The sequence below is a fragment of the Geotrypetes seraphini genome, chromosome 18, assembly GCF_902459505.1.
Source record: "Geotrypetes seraphini chromosome 18, aGeoSer1.1, whole genome shotgun sequence".
Taxonomy (NCBI): Eukaryota; Metazoa; Chordata; class Amphibia; order Gymnophiona; family Dermophiidae; genus Geotrypetes; species Geotrypetes seraphini.
Window position 1 is genome coordinate 622,508 of NC_047101.1, and position 18,850 is coordinate 641,357.

At 40.1% G+C, this 18,850-nt stretch overlaps 1 protein-coding gene across 2 annotated transcripts in view; it reads left to right on the top strand.

The window, feature by feature from the left end:
- The window catches only part of CDC23 (cell division cycle 23), a 47,865-nt gene that overhangs the window by 21,016 nt on the left and 7,999 nt on the right, over positions 1-18,850 (top strand). For both annotated transcript variants that reach the window (XM_033927742.1, XM_033927741.1), the window contains 9 exons: positions 4,631-4,673; positions 8,140-8,245; positions 8,352-8,484; positions 9,335-9,512; positions 10,966-11,063; positions 11,496-11,577; positions 16,622-16,775; positions 16,905-17,024; positions 17,352-17,427. In XM_033927742.1, coding sequence (XP_033783633.1) covers positions 4,631-4,673; positions 8,140-8,245; positions 8,352-8,484; positions 9,335-9,512; positions 10,966-11,063; positions 11,496-11,577; positions 16,622-16,775; positions 16,905-17,024; positions 17,352-17,427 — 990 coding nt within the window. The remainder of the gene's footprint in view (positions 1-4,630; positions 4,674-8,139; positions 8,246-8,351; positions 8,485-9,334; positions 9,513-10,965; positions 11,064-11,495; positions 11,578-16,621; positions 16,776-16,904; positions 17,025-17,351; positions 17,428-18,850) is intronic.

Below are 18,850 nucleotides of genomic sequence, written 5' to 3' on the forward strand. Positions count from 1 at the left end.
TTGAATGCCCTGCACTGCTCTTGATGCTCATAGGCTCCCTGCGCTAAAAACCGCTATTGCGGTTTAGTATAAGTGGGCCATAGTGCAAAATATAGACAGCAGATATAAATTCTCAAAATGGACACATTTTGATCACTAAATTGAAAATAAAATCATTTTTCCTACCTTTTTGTCTGGTGATTTCATGAGTCTCTGGTTGCACTTCCTTCTTCTGACTGTAAATCCAATATTTATTTCTTTCTGCCACTTCCCTTTTCTTTCTGTCTCTCTTTCTTTCTGTCTCCCCCCTGACTGCCTGTTTCTCTCTCCCCCTGCCCCCTCTTTATTTCTGCCTTTCTTTCTCTCTCCCCCTTGTCCCCCCAAGCCATCACGCCGATTTATCCACTTCCCCCATTCTTTCCCTACCCCCTAAGCCACCACGCCGATTTCTCCCTGCTGCTTCCCTGAGCTAGGCCAGGCATGTACAAGCGCCGGACTCACAAGACTTTGCCTCTGACATCAATTCTAACGTCGGAGAGGAAGTTCCAGGCCAGCCGGGCAGCGATTGGCTGGCCCAGAACTACCTCACTGACGTCAGAATTGATGTCAGAGGTGAAGTCTTGTGAGTCTGGTGCCTGGCCTGGCTCGGGGAGGCAGGAAGAAAAAGATTGCAAAGGCAAAGCAATCGACTCACATTGCTTTTGTGATCTACTGGTTGATCGCGATCGACCATTTGGGTACCCTTGCTGTTATGGTATCCTGTCCTGACCTGAGGAAAGGGGTTTAGTCCCAAAAAAACTGCCTTATTTCAATTTCCTATTTATAAACTTTAATTAATACAGTTACAATACTACTTGATTCTACGTAAAGCAACAAAAACATTTTTTTTCTACCTTTTGTTGTTTCTGCTTTAATTATCTTCTCTTCAGCGTTTATCCTCGCTCCCTTCCATGCAACATCTGTCCTCTCTTTGCCCCTTCCACCCAGCCTCTGCCCTCTCTCTCTACCCCTTCCATCTACTGTCCACCCTCTCTCTGCCCCTTGCATTCTCTGTCCACCCTCTCTGCCCTTTCCATCCAGTGTCCGCCCTTTTTCTGTTCTATATGGCATCTTCCCTCTTTCTATGTCCCTTCAATAAACTGTATATCCTGTGCCCTTTCTCTCCTTTGTACATGATTCATTTCAGTTTCACCCCACCCCTATTCTCTGGCATCTCTCTCTTCTCCTTTCCTTCCTTTCTTCCCACTCCACCCCATGGTCTGGCATCTCTATCTCCTTCCCTTCTCTTCCCCATGCCCTAGCATCTCCCTCCTCCCCCATATGCGCTGACATCTCTCCCCCCCCCCATGGTCTGGTAGCTCCTTTCCTTTCCCTCCCTCCCATGGTCTTGGCATCTCTTGCCTCTCCTCTCCCTTCCCTAATCTTCCTTCTCCCCTCTCTCCCCAATTAGGTGCTGCAGCAGCAGCACTTCTCTTCCCCTCCCCCTCCCCAATTGGGTGCTGCTGCTGCACTTTTCTTCCCCTCCCCAATTGGGTGCAGCAGCAGCTTTTCTCTTCCCCCCCAAATTGGGTGCACCAGCTTTTCTCTTCCCCCTCCCCCCCAAAAAAAAATTGGGTCAGCAGCAACATTTCTCTTCCCTTCCCCCCAAAATGGGTGCAGCAGCAGAATATTTTTCTTCCCCCTCCCCTCCCCTATTCGGTGCAGCAACAACATTTCTCTTCCCATCCTTCCCAGCTCACAAACCCGGTAGTCGCTAGGTAAGTTGTAAGCTTCCCTCCATCGCTGACCTATCTTTCATAGATCAGCGATGGAGGGAAGCTTACAACTTGCTGCTTTTACTTGCTTTGGGCCTTCCTCTTTGCTGGGTCCTGCCTACTTTCTGTTTCCGTGAAGGCAGAACCCGGCAGCGAGGAAGGCCCGAAGCAAGTAAAAGCAGTAAGTTGTAAGCTTCCCTCCGGGGCTCTGTGTGCGTGCTGGCTTCCCTTCTCTCCGAAACCAGAAGTTGCGTCCCGTGGGGGGGAGGGAAGAGAAGGGAAGCCGGCATGCACACAGAGCCCCGGAGGGAAGCTTACAACTTACTGCTTTTACTTGCTTCGGGCCTTCCTCGCTGCCGGGTCCTGCCTTCACAGAAACAGAAATTAGGCAGGACCCGGCAACAGGAAGGCCCGAAGCAAGTAAAAGCATGCTGGCAAAAAAAAACAAAAAAGGCAGGCGTCAAACAAAATTTTCGGCGGCGAGTCAGACCGGGAAGAAACATCGGCGGCAGCAGCAGCAGGATTAGCTGGGCGGTCATCTAAATCAGCCGGGGGCAGCGCCCGGCTGTAAGGCCCTGGGGGAGAACACTGCAACCTGTTTATCGATTTGTGACCAAGAATTCCTAAAGCTTTTCCCTGCATCCCACTTACTTGTACTAGATGCCCCACAATGTAACCTTACTCTGCCTCCCTTCCCCCTACCAATATTCATGTACTCAAAGACTTCACTACTTTCTCTTGCTGAATTCCAGCCCTTCTTAATGTAAACTGCCTCGACCTGCTTCTTATTGTAAACTGCCCCTTCAATGTGACTTTACTCTGTCTCCCCTCCTCCCTACAAATATTCATGTACTCAAAGACTTCATTGTTCTTTTCACTGAATGTCCAGCTCTTCTTATTGTAAACCGCCTCAAACTACTTTGGCTTTGGCGGTATATAAATAATAAATTATTAAAATTATTATTATTTAATCATATTGGAAGAAGAAAACTTTCGTGCTCTCTAAAGAAAGTTGATATACGGGTTGTCCTTTTGTTAGGCTAGTGAAAAAACCCACAGCTGAAGAAAGCATCTGGTTGTCAATGACATGACCAGTTTCTTTTCTCTATTAAGTACTGTGGCATCCCTGAATACACTGCTTGCCTTGGTTATGCCCACTTAAATCTGTTTTATAGAAACAGAGAAATATGATAGTAGATAACCCCCATCCACTATCTCCTTTTCTTCCTAAGAGATCCCACATGCCTATCCCAGGCTTTCTTGAATTCAGACACAATCTATCTCCACCATCTCTTACAGGGAGCCTATTTATACATCTACCACCCTTTCTGTAAAAAGGTATTTCCTTGGATTACTCCTGAGCCTATCATCTCTTAACTTCATCCTATGCCCTCTCATTCCAGAGCTTCCTTTCAAATGAAAGAGACTTGCCTCATGCACATTTATGCCATATAGATATTTAAATGTCTCTTTCATATCTTCCCTCTCCTGCCTTTCCTCCAAAGTATACATATTGAGATCTTTTAAGTCTGTCCCCATATGCGTTGTGACAATGACCACTGACTATTGTAGTAGCTTTCCTCTGGACTGACTCCATCCTGTTTATACTAAACTAAAGCTTAACTTTATATACCAGGTCATCAACCTAAGGAAGCTCGACTTAGTTTACAACAATTAAATAAAAAATAAAGAAAGGTTACAATGATTAAATAAAAACGAAAGAAAGTATTAGCAAAAGTTTCGAAGAGATTAGTTTTCAAAATGTTTGGCAAAAAGAAAACTTTTTAGAAATTTACGGAAAGATTGGAAAGAACTGGGGTCCTTAAAATTAAGGGGCGTTCATTCCATAGAAACATAGAGTACAATTCTGGAGGCCACATTACCACAAAGATGTGCTGAGAATTGAGTCGGTTCAGCGAATGGCCACCGGGATGGTCTCAGGACTCAAGGATCTCCCGTATGAGGAACGGCTGGATAAGTTGCAGCTATACTCACTCGAGGACCGCAGAGAGAGGGGGGACATGATCGAGACGTTCAAATATGTCATGGGCCGTATCAAGGTGGAAGAAGATATCTTTTTTCTTAAAGATCCCACGGCAACAAGAGGGCATCCATTGAAGCTCAGGGGTGGGAAATTTCATGGTGACACCAGAAAATATTTCTTCATCGAAAGGGTGGTTGATCGCTGGAATAGTCTTCCACTACAAGTAATTGAGGCCAGCAGCGTGCCAGATTTTAAGAAAAAATGGGATTGGCACGTGGGATCTCTTCACAGAGGAAGTTAGAGGGTGGGTCATTAGTGTGGGCAGACTAGATGGGCCGTGGCCCTTTTCTGCCGTCAGTTTCTATGTTTCTATGATGGCAGAAAAGGGCCATTGGCCCAAGTCTGCCCACTCGAATAACCCTCCCCCGTAAACACTCCATCGAAGTGACCCCACATGTTTGTCCCATTTTTTCTTAAAATCGGGCTCGCTGGCCTCAACTCCTGAAGTGGAAGATCATTCCATAGATCAACCACCCTTTCGGTGAAGAAATACTTCCTGATGTCACCATGAAATATCCCACCCTTGATTTTTAACGGATGCCCTCTTGTAGTCGTAGGTCCTGTGAGGAAAAAGATGTCTTCTTCTACCGCAGTACGGCAAATCCAATCTAATCCATAGTTGAGAAAGTTTGAAAGCCAGAGATTGCCTGAAGATCTTAACTCTTTTTGATGGTGCAGTCTCCAGAATTGTACACAATATTCTAACTGAGGTCTCATTAGAGTTTTATACAAGGGCATGACTGTTTGTGTGAGCACCCTTTTCTCTAAGATAGCAAGCTCTGCTGTGTGTTTATAGGGTGTAGTGCTTGTTGTCAAAAGTATTTTTGCTGTTTCTACCTTCTTTTTTTTGTAGTCTGGAGAAAAGAAGAAGGATGATGAAAGCGTGGACAGCCTAGGTATGTTTCAGAATCAATCAGCACAACTACTTGAATGGAATGAGGAAGTCCAACAGGATACTGCCTGGGTGCTTGTAACATAGTAAATGATAGCAGATAAAAGACATGGCTCACTCAGAATGTTCTTATCCAAGCCTATAAGTTAGATACTGTCTTCTAATTTCTGGATTGCTCTATGCCTAAATAAGTTCAAGGTGATTTACAATTTAAGAAGTTCATTTTGCGAGGATAAAAGTTACAAATCTGAATTATAGAGTATGAGGCCATAATAAGGTTGGTGAAAGATGTATACCAACTATTTAATACAAAAAGATACAACAGGTTGGTAATAAATAAACCTAAATGGAAGAAAAGATCTCAGATTCACCACTAAGGGAACATGTAAGTTTTCTCCCTATAATCACATGGTGATAGGTTTCTTTCATCGATCAAAAAACTCCCATTATTTTTTTAGATTTTTTTGTTTGTATTCATATTTGAATTAAAACTCTTAAAGTGCACTATACTTATCTGCAACAGAAGACAGGTAAAAATGCTTGAGTGCTCTAATCAAAAAGTGAAAGAGGCCGAAGCTGAAAAAGATAGCACACCAAAAGTTAAAGTGCTCAGTGCTCGTCAAAATTGCACATTATAATATAAACTGCAGAAAAGTTACTTATCTGCAACTTGGAGAAGCAGGTTAAAGTGCTGTAGTTTAAAGTGCTCTATGCTTAATCATAAATATGGCACTTCACATGCACCCTGCTTTGTTCAAAATACATATTGCACAACCCCGTCTCAGATCGTTAACTCGCTCTTAGTCTCAGTTCATTTGCTCTCAACGGGTCCCGTTTCACCCTACGAAGGGCTTCATCAGGAAACGAGTGCTTGTGTGGGATAGACCTATGCTATGTCTTCTGTTGCAGATAAGTATAGTGCACTTTAAGAGTTTTAATTCAAATATGAATACAAACAAAAAAAATCTAAAAAAATAATGGGGGTTTTTTGATCGATGAAAGAAACCTATCACCACGTGATTATAGGGAGAAAACTTACATGTTCCCTTAGTGGTGAATCTGAGATCTTTTCCTCCATTTAGGTTTATTTATTACCAACCTGTTGTTGTATCTTTTTGCCATAATAAGGTTGTCATCGAAGTACATAGCGGTTGGTATTTAATACAGTTGAGTTAGCATCATATCAGTTGGGCGCGATTGAGTTATACATTATTTAGAGATCTTTTGGTTGATGAGGTGAGTTTCATTGTTAGAAGAGGTAGATTTTTTGTTAAAATATGTAGGGTTTCTTTAAATCATCATTGGCAAACATATATTTCTTGAATTGTTCCTCCTTAGTGCTGCAGTTTATTATAGTTGGCTTTACAGATGGATGTTTCCTGGATACCCATGTCTTAGTTTACTCCTCCTCTTCAGCATTTAAGGTTTGACCTTGGTATCAGATATTGACAATATTTGCAAGAAAATGAGCTGGAGACAGTGTTTGTCCCATTTTTTTTTTGTTTTTTTAATGCTTGTAATTTAATTCTGTCATTGTACAGTTCTGTTTTTAAGTGCTCACTCAGTGCCTTCCAAATTTCAACAGCATTAGCAAAAAAACAGCTATTTTTCTGTATTTTCTTTAAAGCTTCAGAAATGTGTTTCAAGATTCTCAGTATTTCTCTTAAGCTCAATGTTGAGGATTTTGGCCATAACAGTGCACCTATTAGAGTTCCATCTAATGTCTTATGGGAGTGTTAGCTTGGTTCCACCCATTCTTTTCAGAACTGCTGCTTCAAAATGATTTGTTACAAACCTAAAGTTTAGTTATTTCAATGACACTAGTCTTTATTTCTGGGACACTGAAGTCTTTGGCTAGGAGATGCAGCAAATGAACATTGCAACCTTCTATTATTAGCTTGGTATTCTCTTCATGCGCTTCTAAGTTTCTTCTCATTTTGGATACATTTGCAGCATTGTCTGTCACTAAACTGCATACTAAACACTTGAAGTTTTGTCCACATTTTAGTATAGTTTTTGCTGCTACTTCCTCTAAGTAGTCTGCTATATATGCATTTCCTGAGGTATCAAATGTTTCTGCAAGAATGATATTCCCTTCTTCTGTTGTTATACAAGCACATACAATAGCATCATTGTGGACTTTACTCCACCCATCAAGACTTGGATTAATAATTTTACTCTCTAGACCAGTTGCACATTGCTCCATTTCTCTCTCACACGCTTTATCCAGCAGTTTCCTTGCTACATCTGCTCTGCTGGATGGACTGCATTCTGATCTCGGTGACTGGACTATATTAATGAAATGTGGGTTTTCAATCAGATGGAAAGAAGAGTTTGTCACATAAACAAACTGGGCAATTTTTTAATCAATTACCTTTTTTTCTAATCTTCTGGTTTTTATTGCAAATATGATTTTTCTCAAAAATGACAATTCCTCAAAGCAGTCTTGAAGAAATATGATGAAATCCAAAACATTTACCAACCTGAAGAATCCTGCCTGTTCAAACATGTTCCTTTTGTCATCTTCATCCAAGCTCTTCTCATGATGTTTCTATACACATAATGATCTCAAGACTTATGGAGTATTCTGCTCAAAAGGTTTCACTTTCATTTTTTACTGCTTACCTCTCCTTCCTCACACTTGGCCCCTTGTGCAGATATATAAACTTAGCACTTAAGAGATAAGGGGTTGTGCATTGATTTCTAAGGAAAAATGGGGTAAGATCTTTTTCTTCTCTCTGTTGTATATGTCCAAACTGTTTTATTTTTGATTTACCAAATGCTACTATAATACTTATTACTAGAATAAAAAGTTATTTGCTTTGGAATATACATTGTAAGCCTTGTGTTTTTCCTTTACGACGGATCCCCAGTGAGGTAAAGTAAACGGCCCTTATTTCAATTTTATAACATTTTTGTTGTGAAGCAGCAGTGTGTTATCTCTGTAGACAAATTCAGTTTTGAGAAATGCAAACCCAAGCAATCTGTGATAATATCTTCTAGATAGAAAAATTGCCTGTGACATTATGAATGGATTAGTGGAATTCATTTATAAAAAAAATTTAAACTTTGAATATACAATCTCATGCTACATAATTAAAAGCTAATCATTATTTCTTGATGAATAACCTTTGGACTATAATGTGTCTATCTTAAGTAGAAAACTATCTTTAGATAGATTTTTTTTTTTTACTCAAAAAGCATTTTATTTAAAAAAATCAATTTAAATTAAAAAAAATCTGATTTGTTTGATTTTTATCCACCCTTTTGTTCTGTCATACACACAATTTTTGGACTGCCCAGAACATGCTCCCTTACGATCTGTACACCTTGCAGCTTCTTTGCATGTAAAGAGGCATGAAAATCATCAAAACTACTCTTTACATATGGTGAAGCAGTGAAAGCCTTCTGTAATGACCTCCTTAGTGTCTCATTTACATGAAAACTTTTTTTTTTTTTTTTTTTTGCAGGTCCTCTGGAGAAGGGACAGGTAAAGAATGAGGCCCTAAGAGAGCTGAGAGTGGAACTCAGCAAAAAACACAGAGCCCAGGAGTTGGATGGATTTGGTCTTTATCTGTAAGTGTACATTCATTTGCTGTCTGTGCAGGTCAAGACATTCTGTAGATGTAGAATAAAAAGTTGCACTGGAAGCAGCGGTTTTACCCTCTCCTGTCCATTTCAGATATGGAGTTGTATTGCGGAAGCTGGACCTGGTTAAAGAAGCCATTGATGTGTTTGTGGAAGCTACTCATGCCTTGCCGTTACACTGGGGAGCCTGGCTGGAGCTGTGTAACCTTATAACGGATAAAGAGATGGTAAAATCCATCTCTGTTGTAGAGGGTGTGTGGTATGCCTGGGAATTTGGGGGTTTAGCCTTCTATTTAAAAGAGAGTCCCATTTTGGTAGCATACTTTTCTACCCTGATGGAAGACTAAATCCCCAAAGGAAAGCTCTTGGGGACCCTCAGGAAGAGAACACTACTAAAACCTCAGAAGTCATTCAGGTTTGCAGAGGTTTACCACTTCCACCATCTGCTGGAGACTGAGAACAAGATTGGTTCTAAAAGGACTGCACAGGCATATTATAGGCTTGCTTAAGTTTGGTGTTCTCAGTTTCCATCTGCTGGTGGGAGTGCAAAACCCATCTTGTTTGTGCTGGACTAGATGGACTAAAGGAAAGAAAATTAGCAGGTAAGACCTAATTTCTCCAAAATCTTGTATTATTCGCCCAACCTTATAGTCTGAGGCTAGGCTATAGTTGATTGAAAGTCCCTTTTTAAAAAATATATTTTTAATTACCGGAGACTCCTATATTTTTGGGGAATATAAAAGGGATGGGATGGTAGGGTAAAATTTTAATATTTGTATTAAAAATGTTCCAATTGTGTTGAATTGTAACTTACGAGATTTAATTCTATCTGAGAATGGTTTCATCATCAAATAATATTCCAATGAAAGGAAGTTAATGCAATAATCATTGGGGATAAAGAAGTGAGATTATTCCATTTCTTGAGTTTCTGGAAGTTTCTTGAGTTTCTGGAAGAGGTTAGATAAAGCTCCAGCCATAGAAGTACAACTAATTACAGAATGACTCTCAGGAATGAGTAGGAGGGACTGCTAGTGGGGATAACAGGCACTGTGACACTTTTGTTCTCTTCACCTCTAGCTTAAGTCCCTGGCCTTGCCTGATACTTGGATGAAGGAATTCTTCTTGGCTCACATTTACACAGAACTGCAGATGATCGAGGAAGCTCTGCATAAGTACCAAAGCCTGATTGATGCTGGATTTTCCAAGAGCACCTATATTATCTCCCAGATTGCAGTCGCTTACCATAACATCCGAGGTGAGGAGGAAGAACTCTCATTGCTCCAAGTATTCCTTTTTTTTTTTTTTTTACATTCTTGCATAGGATAGCATTAACTTTTTAATATTTTGTTACAGAGTTGTAGACATCATTAGTTATCAGTGTAATATTCAGAGTTCAGCTTTGTAGTCAGAGTCATGCGGCCTAAATCATGTAAAAAGATAAATTTATATGGTTTTCCTGAAGTTCAGCAATCTTTCTTTTTTTTTTTTTTAATAATTCTTTATTCGTTTTCAAATTAAACAACAAGTGCACAAAAGAGTATATTACAACAAATTATTCCAGAATAGCACTTTGATATCTGCCATATAAACATCTGATAAAATCAATAACCCCCCTACCACGCACCCTTCATCATATTTTCAATAAAAAAATATACATATATTATATATCATAGTATAACATAATATGTAACATTATTTCCAACTCCCTCCCCCCTTTAGTGTGCTAAAAAAAAAGAAAACGAAAAAGGAGAAGAGAAGAAGTGCTGACTATTCATTACAATATTTTGCCAATGGCCCCCATATTTTTATAAATTTAGTATATGTCCCTCTTTGTACTGCTATTGCACGTTCCATTTTAAATATATGGCATAATGTATTCCACCAAAATGTATAACTAAGGTTTCTGTAATTTTTCCAATTGTTGGTTATGTGTTGGATGGCAACCCCTGTCATAACTAATAAAAGCTTGTTGTTCTCTGATGATATTTGACTCTTTTTCCTCATCATCATGCCAAATAGCACTGTATCATAAGAGAGTGCCACATGATTTTCCAATAATGTATTTACTTGAGACCATATTGAATTCCAAAATATCTTAATATAGGAACAAAAATAAAGTAGATGATCTAATGTCCCAGGTTCCAGATTACAGTGCCAGCATCTATTGGACTTAGAACTATCTAATTTTTGTAACCGAACAGGAGTCCAAAACACTCTATGTAACAAAAATAACCAAGTTTGTCTCATAGATGCTGACACTGTACATCTCATTCTCCAAGACCAAATTCTTGGCCATTGAGATGCAGAAATTTGGTGCTTGATCTCAATGCTCCAAATGTCTCTCAGACCATTCTTTGGTTTTTTATTCAAGTACCCAGATAATAATTTATACCACAGTGCGGCTTGATGTCCTAGGAAGTCTGTTTGGAAGCATAGGAACTCCCAACTATACTGATTGTTCAAAGTCTTCCATTCAGGGAACCCTACCTGAATGGCCTGCTTCAGCTGCAACCATTTAAAACTTTGTGTTTTACTAAGACCAAATCTATGTTGCAGTTGTGAAAATTCAAGCAGTTTACCAACTGAAATAACATCCTTTAGAATTCGAATGCCTGCAATAATCCAGTTCTTCCAAAGGATTCCTTTTTGATTATAACTCTTTGGTTGTTTCAGCTAGTGCTAAATCTGTATTTCTCTTGTCTCTTTAGATATTGATAAAGCTCTTTCTATCTTCAATGAGTTACGGAAAGAAGATCCATACAGAATTGAGAACATGGACACCTTTTCCAATCTTCTCTATGTCAGGGTAAACAGTTTTCTCCTCAAATCTACCTTAATCAGGTTTAAGAAAGGGCACACTTTAATTACTTCATATCTTATATGGTACTAAAAGGTTTATACTACCTGTTCAGACTAAACAGACTGGTTGCCTGTAGTATTTACTATTCTTGCCTTTAAATAATACTGTGTCTGACAGAGCAGGCAATCTTGAGGGCTGCAATCATATTTTTATCGATCCATCCTCATAAAACATAGTCGACACTCTCACTTTACTTCCTCCTCTCTCCCCCCCCTCCCAGAAGACCTTTTAAAACACACTGCTATGCTGTATATTTATATTTTTCTTCCATTTTTGAAGATATCTGCACCAGTGTGCAGACTTGGCTAATAGTTATTGTCATCAATTTGGGTTTTGTTTCTCTTTCCAGTCACTAATATAAGTTCTTTTTCTCTCTAGAGTATGAAGCCTGAACTGAGCTACTTGGCTCATAATCTGTGTGAAATTGATAAATATCGTGTGGAGACGTGCTGTGTGATCGGTGAGAAGCAGATTTACTATTTAGGCCTGAGTCTGGGAAAGATGGTGATAAACTGAATTTCCATAGTCTTTCGTATAGATACTAACTGCAAATTGTTACTATCGCAGGCTCCACTGACTATCCATCACTCCTTGGATCTCCTTCAAGGCATCATGTATTGTATTCCACTCATCAGAGGAGCTAATGCAATTGTTCTCAAAGCTCTACTTTACATCAACCCGAATCACAAACACATCACAGATGGTCCACACATGCCGCCATCAAAACATCGAACAACCTGCCACAAGATATTAGAAAAGAAACCTACTAACTAAAGCTCAGAAGGAAATTGACATTCTGTATGAATTGCAGATAGATCTAGTAAGAGCTTCAGACCCTCATAACAAATTCTATTTCATTATCTCATAGCATATTGCAAATCGTATTCTATTTGAAGTATGCTTTAACCAGCTCTGTAGACTCATCTGAGTTTTTTGTTTAATTGCTTAACTGAATGTCCATTGTCTTCTGATCTGCTTGGGTTCTTACATTTGTAAATTGCTTTGATCCCTTATGGGCAAAGAGTGATCCACAAATCTTAGATTAGATAAATTAAGTGGAGGATATTTTGCCCTCACTTTCCCAGGTGGACACAGCATACATCTCTAACTACTTGGGCTAATGCCAAGATATTTCTCCAACCTATCCAAGTAGCATAGCCAGACAGCTGATTTTGGGGCAGGCCAAAATTTCATTCACCCCCACCAACTAAGCAAAACCCAAACTTAATTTCCGCCCTCCAGTAAATGAAATCCCTAAGCCCTGCCAGCCAAAAACTTACCTCCCTACTAAAATCTTACATCTTAGTTGCCTGCCAGCATTGTCCCTGAGCTGCTTAGTTTTGTGCATGGGCGAAAACTGAGCATGCACACAAGAGGCTGCAGCTAGCAGCCGTGGCCACCCAAGATGTATGGAGGTCTTTGGGGCTTGACAAGGAAGAAATAATTTGGGAAGGGTCCCAGCCCACCCATAGCTATATGCCACTGGTGTACCCTTTTATATGGGTTATGTCAAGATTCTTCCTGAGAATTGTTGTTGCTAATACCATCTTGTAAAGATTGTAGTTGCTCATTTCTAGGAAGAAAACACTCTTGGGAAGAGCTGCAGAGTTTTGGAATTCTCTGTCCAGTGAAATAAGAAAGTGATAAAAACATGGTGTTTTTTTATTAAGTAGGGTGGATATTATGATTATATTTTAAGATGTATTTAACAGTTTGTAAATGTTTTAATATTGTATTATTTTTTATCGTAACCTGCTTAAAACTTTACAATTAAGTGAGATATAAATATGGAGATTTTAAATTAAAATTTTTCAATATGGACACTGAAGTGCCAGCTGTGCTTTCTGGACCCATTGAAAATCTTATCTTAGGCTTTGATTTGGGAGCTAGCTATAGCTTATGAGCCCTCTGTCTGGGCCGAAAGCAGGGTCCCTAATAGGGATCAGGGGCAGAGGATAACTTTTTGGTGGATAAGCATAAGAACATAAGCAATGCCTCCACTGGGTCAGACCCGAGGTCCATCGTGCCCAGCAGTCTGCTCATGCGGCAGCCCAACAAGTCCAGGACCTGTGTAGCAATCCTCTATCTATACCCCTCTATCCCCTTTTCCAACATAAAATTGTTCAATCCCTTCTTGAACCCCAATACCGTACTCTGTCCTATCACGCCCTCTGGAAGCGCATTCCAGGTGTCCACCACATGTTGGGTGAAGAAAAACTTCCTAGCATTTGTTTTGAATCTGACCCCTTTCAACTTTTCCGAATGCCCTCTTGTTCTTGTAGTTTTCAAAAGTTTGAAGAATCTGTCTCTCTCCACTTTCTCTATGCTCTTCATGATCTTGTAAGTCTCTATCATATCCCCTCTAAGTCTCCTCTTCTCCAAGGAAAAGAGCCCCAGTTTCTCCAATCTCTCAGCGTAAGAAAGATTTTCCATACCTTTTATCAAACGCGTCGCTCTTCTCTGAACCCTCTCGAGTATCACCATATCCTTCTTAAGGTACGGCGACCAATATTGGACGCAATACTCCAGATGCGGGCACACCATCGCCCGATACAACGGCAGGCTAACTTCTTTCGTTCTGGTTGTAATACCCCTCTTGATTATACCTAGCATTCTATAGCAACCCCATAAAAACTACTCAAGCAACTGTGCACAAAAAAAAGCAACTAGTCAAGACCAGTCGCTTACATGTCATACTGGCACTTTTTTTAATGGGCACATATGCTGTGCATATGTAACACACGCACAATATCTGCCCCATTAAAAAGAAAAAAGCATCCCCCCTGCTGATGATGGCCCTCCTCGATGAACCAGCACTGGGGACTAACCCCCTTCTCCCAGCGAAAATTGGCAGGAGGGATACCTACTCCCTCCTACCAATGAGGCCTACTTCCTCCTGCCACCGAATACTCCACCTGTAGCTTTGTGTGAAGAGAGCAGGAAGGAGGCTCTGTGGCCTGCCAATCCAAAATAGTGAGCCTTCTCCTTGGTGTGATGCACAGGAAGGGGCCTAAGTCCCTGATTAACTCAGACGACCAAGGTTCCCGGTGCCGGTTCGTCGGGTTACTTTTTTCTTTTTTTTTATGGGACAGATATTGTGCGTGTGTAACACACAGCATCTGTGCCTATTAAAAAAAAAAAAAGGTTTACTGCCTCGAACAGCTGAGTGGCAGGAGGTTTCCCCTGCCAGCTCTGCACTTGTGTAAGAGTCACTCTCACAGCGATCAATCGGACCAGAGAGATGGGGATTACAACGAACCTCCTTGCAAATCTTTTGCATGCAAAATTTTTATTGCATCAATAGCTCTTATAGAATTGGCCAAAAAACCGGATTGGAGCAGACCCACATGGTCTTATCGATCTTGTTTAGTGCTTCTAGCTAAGTCCAGTTTCCAACAGTGGCAGATCTGAGTCACAAAACAACATGTAAAAGCTTAAGACAGATCTCTGCATTCTGCTGATTTGTTTATGTTTTTTGACGGTTTACATTACATTAGTGACTTCTATTCTGCCAGTACCTTGTAGTTCTAGGCGGATTACAAAAGAAGATAACTGGACATTTCCAGGAAAATTACAATTTAGGGAGCTGTTTACATGATTGAGACTTTGAAGGGAAATTTACAAGAGAGGGGATGGACAAGGGGATGAGTTAAGATATCTAGATAAATTTTTTGAATAGCAGGGTTTTGATTTCTTTTCGAAATGATTTGAAGTTGCTCGTTGTTGTCAGCATGTTGGAGACAGAGTGGTCAAGTTTTGCTGCTTGCGTCGCTAGTAGGTTGTCATACATCTTCTTGCGCTGAGTACCTTTGAATGGGGGTAGGTAAATGGGGTCTGAGTTCTCCTTTGTCTAGTTATATGGTTCCAATTTAGGCAATTGTTTAGGTAAGTGGGGGCAGTGCCATTTATTACTTTGAATAATAGACTGTATAATTTGAATTGAATTCACGCTTGTACAGTATGGTGGTGTGGTGATTTTAGTTGATGTTTTGTTACTTGAATCTTTTCAATGATTTTCCTTCTGCGGATTTATTTTAACATAAAAGAATAGTCTATAATAATAAAGACTCCTGACGCAGACATTTCACTGAAACACAGACCATGTTGGGCCTGTCAATAAAATTTCATCTTGACATAGTGATGAAACAAGACAGGCAGTGATACAAGGTTTAAATGAAGAATTGTAACAGATGAAAATAATGCTGAAAACTTGCTCTCTTATTTACTCTTCTGTATAGTTACCACCATTTGCCACACACTACAGCCTATGATGGACAGGTTTTTGAAAGCCCTCAGAACCAGTTAAGAACATAAGAGTTGCTATACTGGCACAGATCCATCAAGCCAAGTATCCTGTGGCCAACCCAGGACACAAAGTGTAAAACAGATTTTATCCTGCTTATCTTAGGAATTTGTGGATTTCCCAAGTTCATCTTAATAATGCCTTATGGGCTTTTTCTTTTAGGAAATGATCCAATTCTTTTTTTAAACCCTGCTAAGTTAACTGCTTTCACCACATTGTCGGGCATCAAATTCCAGAGTTAAATTACATGTTGAGTGAAGAAATATCTTCTCCGGTCCTTTCTACCTCTTCATTTGAGTCAAACAGATGCTCCAAAGTTATTCCTTCAATTTTGGAGTCTGGGTTCTTTGGCGGATAGGTAAGGCTGTGAGTCGACCCTCGTCTTTGCAATTGCCTCTGAGGTGTTTAGTGCTGTGTGAGGCTTAGGGTTGTCCTCTTTGTGCTTCTGAATTCTTCTCAATTGTTTCATAGCTGCAGTGTAATGCTTTGAGTGATCCTCCAGTCAATCTTTCTCATATGAAACTTGTTCGTTGCTGTCATGGGTCATCCAGTTCATTTTTGATTACTTAGACTGGCCCTTCTTTTTTTTGGCTCAGTCACCATAAACAACCTTCATGCAGCAAAGAATTTTAGTTGGAAGGACTTTGAGCATCAGAAATTCTATTGTGAAATGTTGCTTAAATCACACATTTCACAAACAAAGCAAAACAGTCTCATCACACAGACAGTTCTCACTAATTGAGGCAGTAGCACATCAGAGCTGCCATCTACTGAAGAATTGTGGAGGTGCAGGTGTTACTTTTTCAAGTAACCATCGTATTGCCAAGGATTTCTTCTTTCCTTTCCCAGCCCTTCCCAAGGATGTACTTGTCAGTTTTTCTTATCCACTATTGCTCATTAGACTGTTTTTAGCAGAGGATTTCTCCTCCAGGCTATGGTAAAAACTTCTTGATCCAGGGGGAAGATCATATACCGCATGTTTTAAAGCTGAAGAAGGAATTGGATGATGGACTGCTAGATGAACCTTCCTTGTTAGGAAGTGTATCATTCCTTTAATGCCATACAGTGCATCTCATTCTGTCATCAGTTTTGCAAGAGAGTTTGTTACATTTTTGATATACCACCTTTCTGTGGTACAACAAAAGCAATTTACATATAACATACAAGTATTTTCTCTGTGTTTCTCTCCCTTGTATCTTAGGGAATTATTACAGTTTACGTTCTCAGCATGAGAAAGCTGCTCTGTATTTCCAGAGAGCACTCAAGTTGAACCCTCGCTATCTTGGGGCTTGGACTCTCATGGGGCATGAATACATGGAAATGAAGAATACCTCTGCAGCTATCCAGGCATATAGGTAAAGGTTGGGTGGGGAAGGAGCTATGTCCTGCTTAAATTTGAGCATCTTGCTCAGGATTGTGGGAAGATTTGTTTGAAGAGAACTCTGTCTAATACCAGACTGAGGCTTTTTGTTGTTTTTTTGTAGACATGCTATTGAAGTAAACAAAAGAGATTATAGGGCTTGGTATGGACTAGGACAAACATACGAGATCCTTAAAATGCCCTTTTACTGCCTCTATTACTACAGGCGAGCTCATCAACTCAGGTAATTTCCACAAACTGTGCCCCGCAGGAAACAGATGGCGCACTTGCTGTGTCTTAAAGAAGCCTACAGTGCTAGTGCAAGCTCTTGTATCTTCTTGGTGGTTCTGTAATTCCTCTTATAAGCTTGCCAGTAAATGCTCAGAACATTTTTTCAGGCTACACTTGCTCTCTTGATATCTATTTTTGAGTACTGTAAAGGCCTAAGGTTCCTTCTTTTATTTTAATAAAGCTGTTCTTTGTCCTAAGTTGCTTCTTTGGAGGGGGGATCTAAACTTAAGTTTTGCAGAAAATTAACAAAACTGATGTCTATAATTAACTTCTTTCTCAGGCCCAATGACTCACGAATGCTGGTTGCTCTGGGAGAATGTTATGAAAAACTTAACCAGCTCATAGAAGCCAAAAAGGTGAGGGAAGCTGGAAAGCAGCCTTGTACTTGATGAGTAAGCAGAATTTAGTTTGAAATGTGGGTTTGATTTTTAAATCTGAGTGGCAAGTTTTGGGGTGTAATAGAACAGGGTTTCTCAACCTGCGGTATGCGTATCCTAGGGGGTACGTGGACCACCTTTTGGGGGTACTTGGGCTGATCGCTGCCTGCCACCTGCTTGCTCCATTTAATTAGCCCCCGCTGCTTCCGCAACTCTGGGAAGGGCCAGGCGCGTGTAGTGATTGCACACATCCGGTCCACAAGCCTCTTCCCCCCTGCTTGGTTGGCCCGGACCTTCTCTCCGATGTCAGAATTGAGGGGGAGGGGGGAAGGCTTGTGGGCCAGCAGCATGCAATCGCTGCATGTGCCTGGCCCTTCCCGGAGTTGCGGCAGCAGCGGGAGGTAATTAAATGGAGTGGGTGGTGGGGGACTAGGGGGGAAGGAGGAATCGGTGGCAGGTATGTTTGGGGGCAGGCAGGCTTTGGGGTTGAAAGGGAGGGAGGAAGGGGGGCACTAACTTAGGATATAGGAAGGAGGGAGGGAATACAAAGGGACAATTGTTGGGCCTGAGTGAGAGGGAAAGAGATAGTGCGAAGAGGAAAAGTGGGCATAGAGAGGAGTGAGGTAGAGATGCATGGGGAATAGAAGGATGAGAAGCAGAAAATCTTTTTTTTTTTTTTAAATTTTTATTTATAAGTTTTCCATTCTTACAATATTTGAGTAATATAATATACAATAAAGTTTTTTTTACATATTTAAAATATTATCATTAATAATACATCGTATTTAAAATATATTATGATAAAGATTATACATTAGCATATAAAATATAATTCCCCTCCCCTTTTTATATAGTATATTTCCATTAATTAGTCAAATCCCACCCCATTCATATATAATTATTTATCATTGTGCTAAGAACTAATCATTAGAATATTTTGTCAATGGTTGCCAAATTTTGTTAAAATTAAGATGATTTCCCTGTTGTAACGCTATTATTTTTTCCATTTTATAAATATGACAAACAGAATTCCACCAGAACGTATAATTTAATTTGGTGTAATCTTTCCAATTTTGAGTAATTTGTTGCATGGCGACTCCTGTTAGTATTAGTAATAGCTTATTATTATTTGCTGAAATCGGACTCTTAGTTCTCATTGCAGTACCAAATAATATGGTGTCATACGAGAGTCCTACGTGATTCTCTAGTAACTTATTAATTTGGGGCCAAATTAAATTCCAAAATGCGTTTACATAGGGACAAAAAAAGATTAAATGATCTAACGTCCCTATTTCCAATTTACAATGCCAGCATCTATTAGATCTAGTACTATCTATTTTTTGCAGGCGCGTTGGGGTCCAGAATACTCTATGTAATAAAAATAACCATGTTTGATTCATAG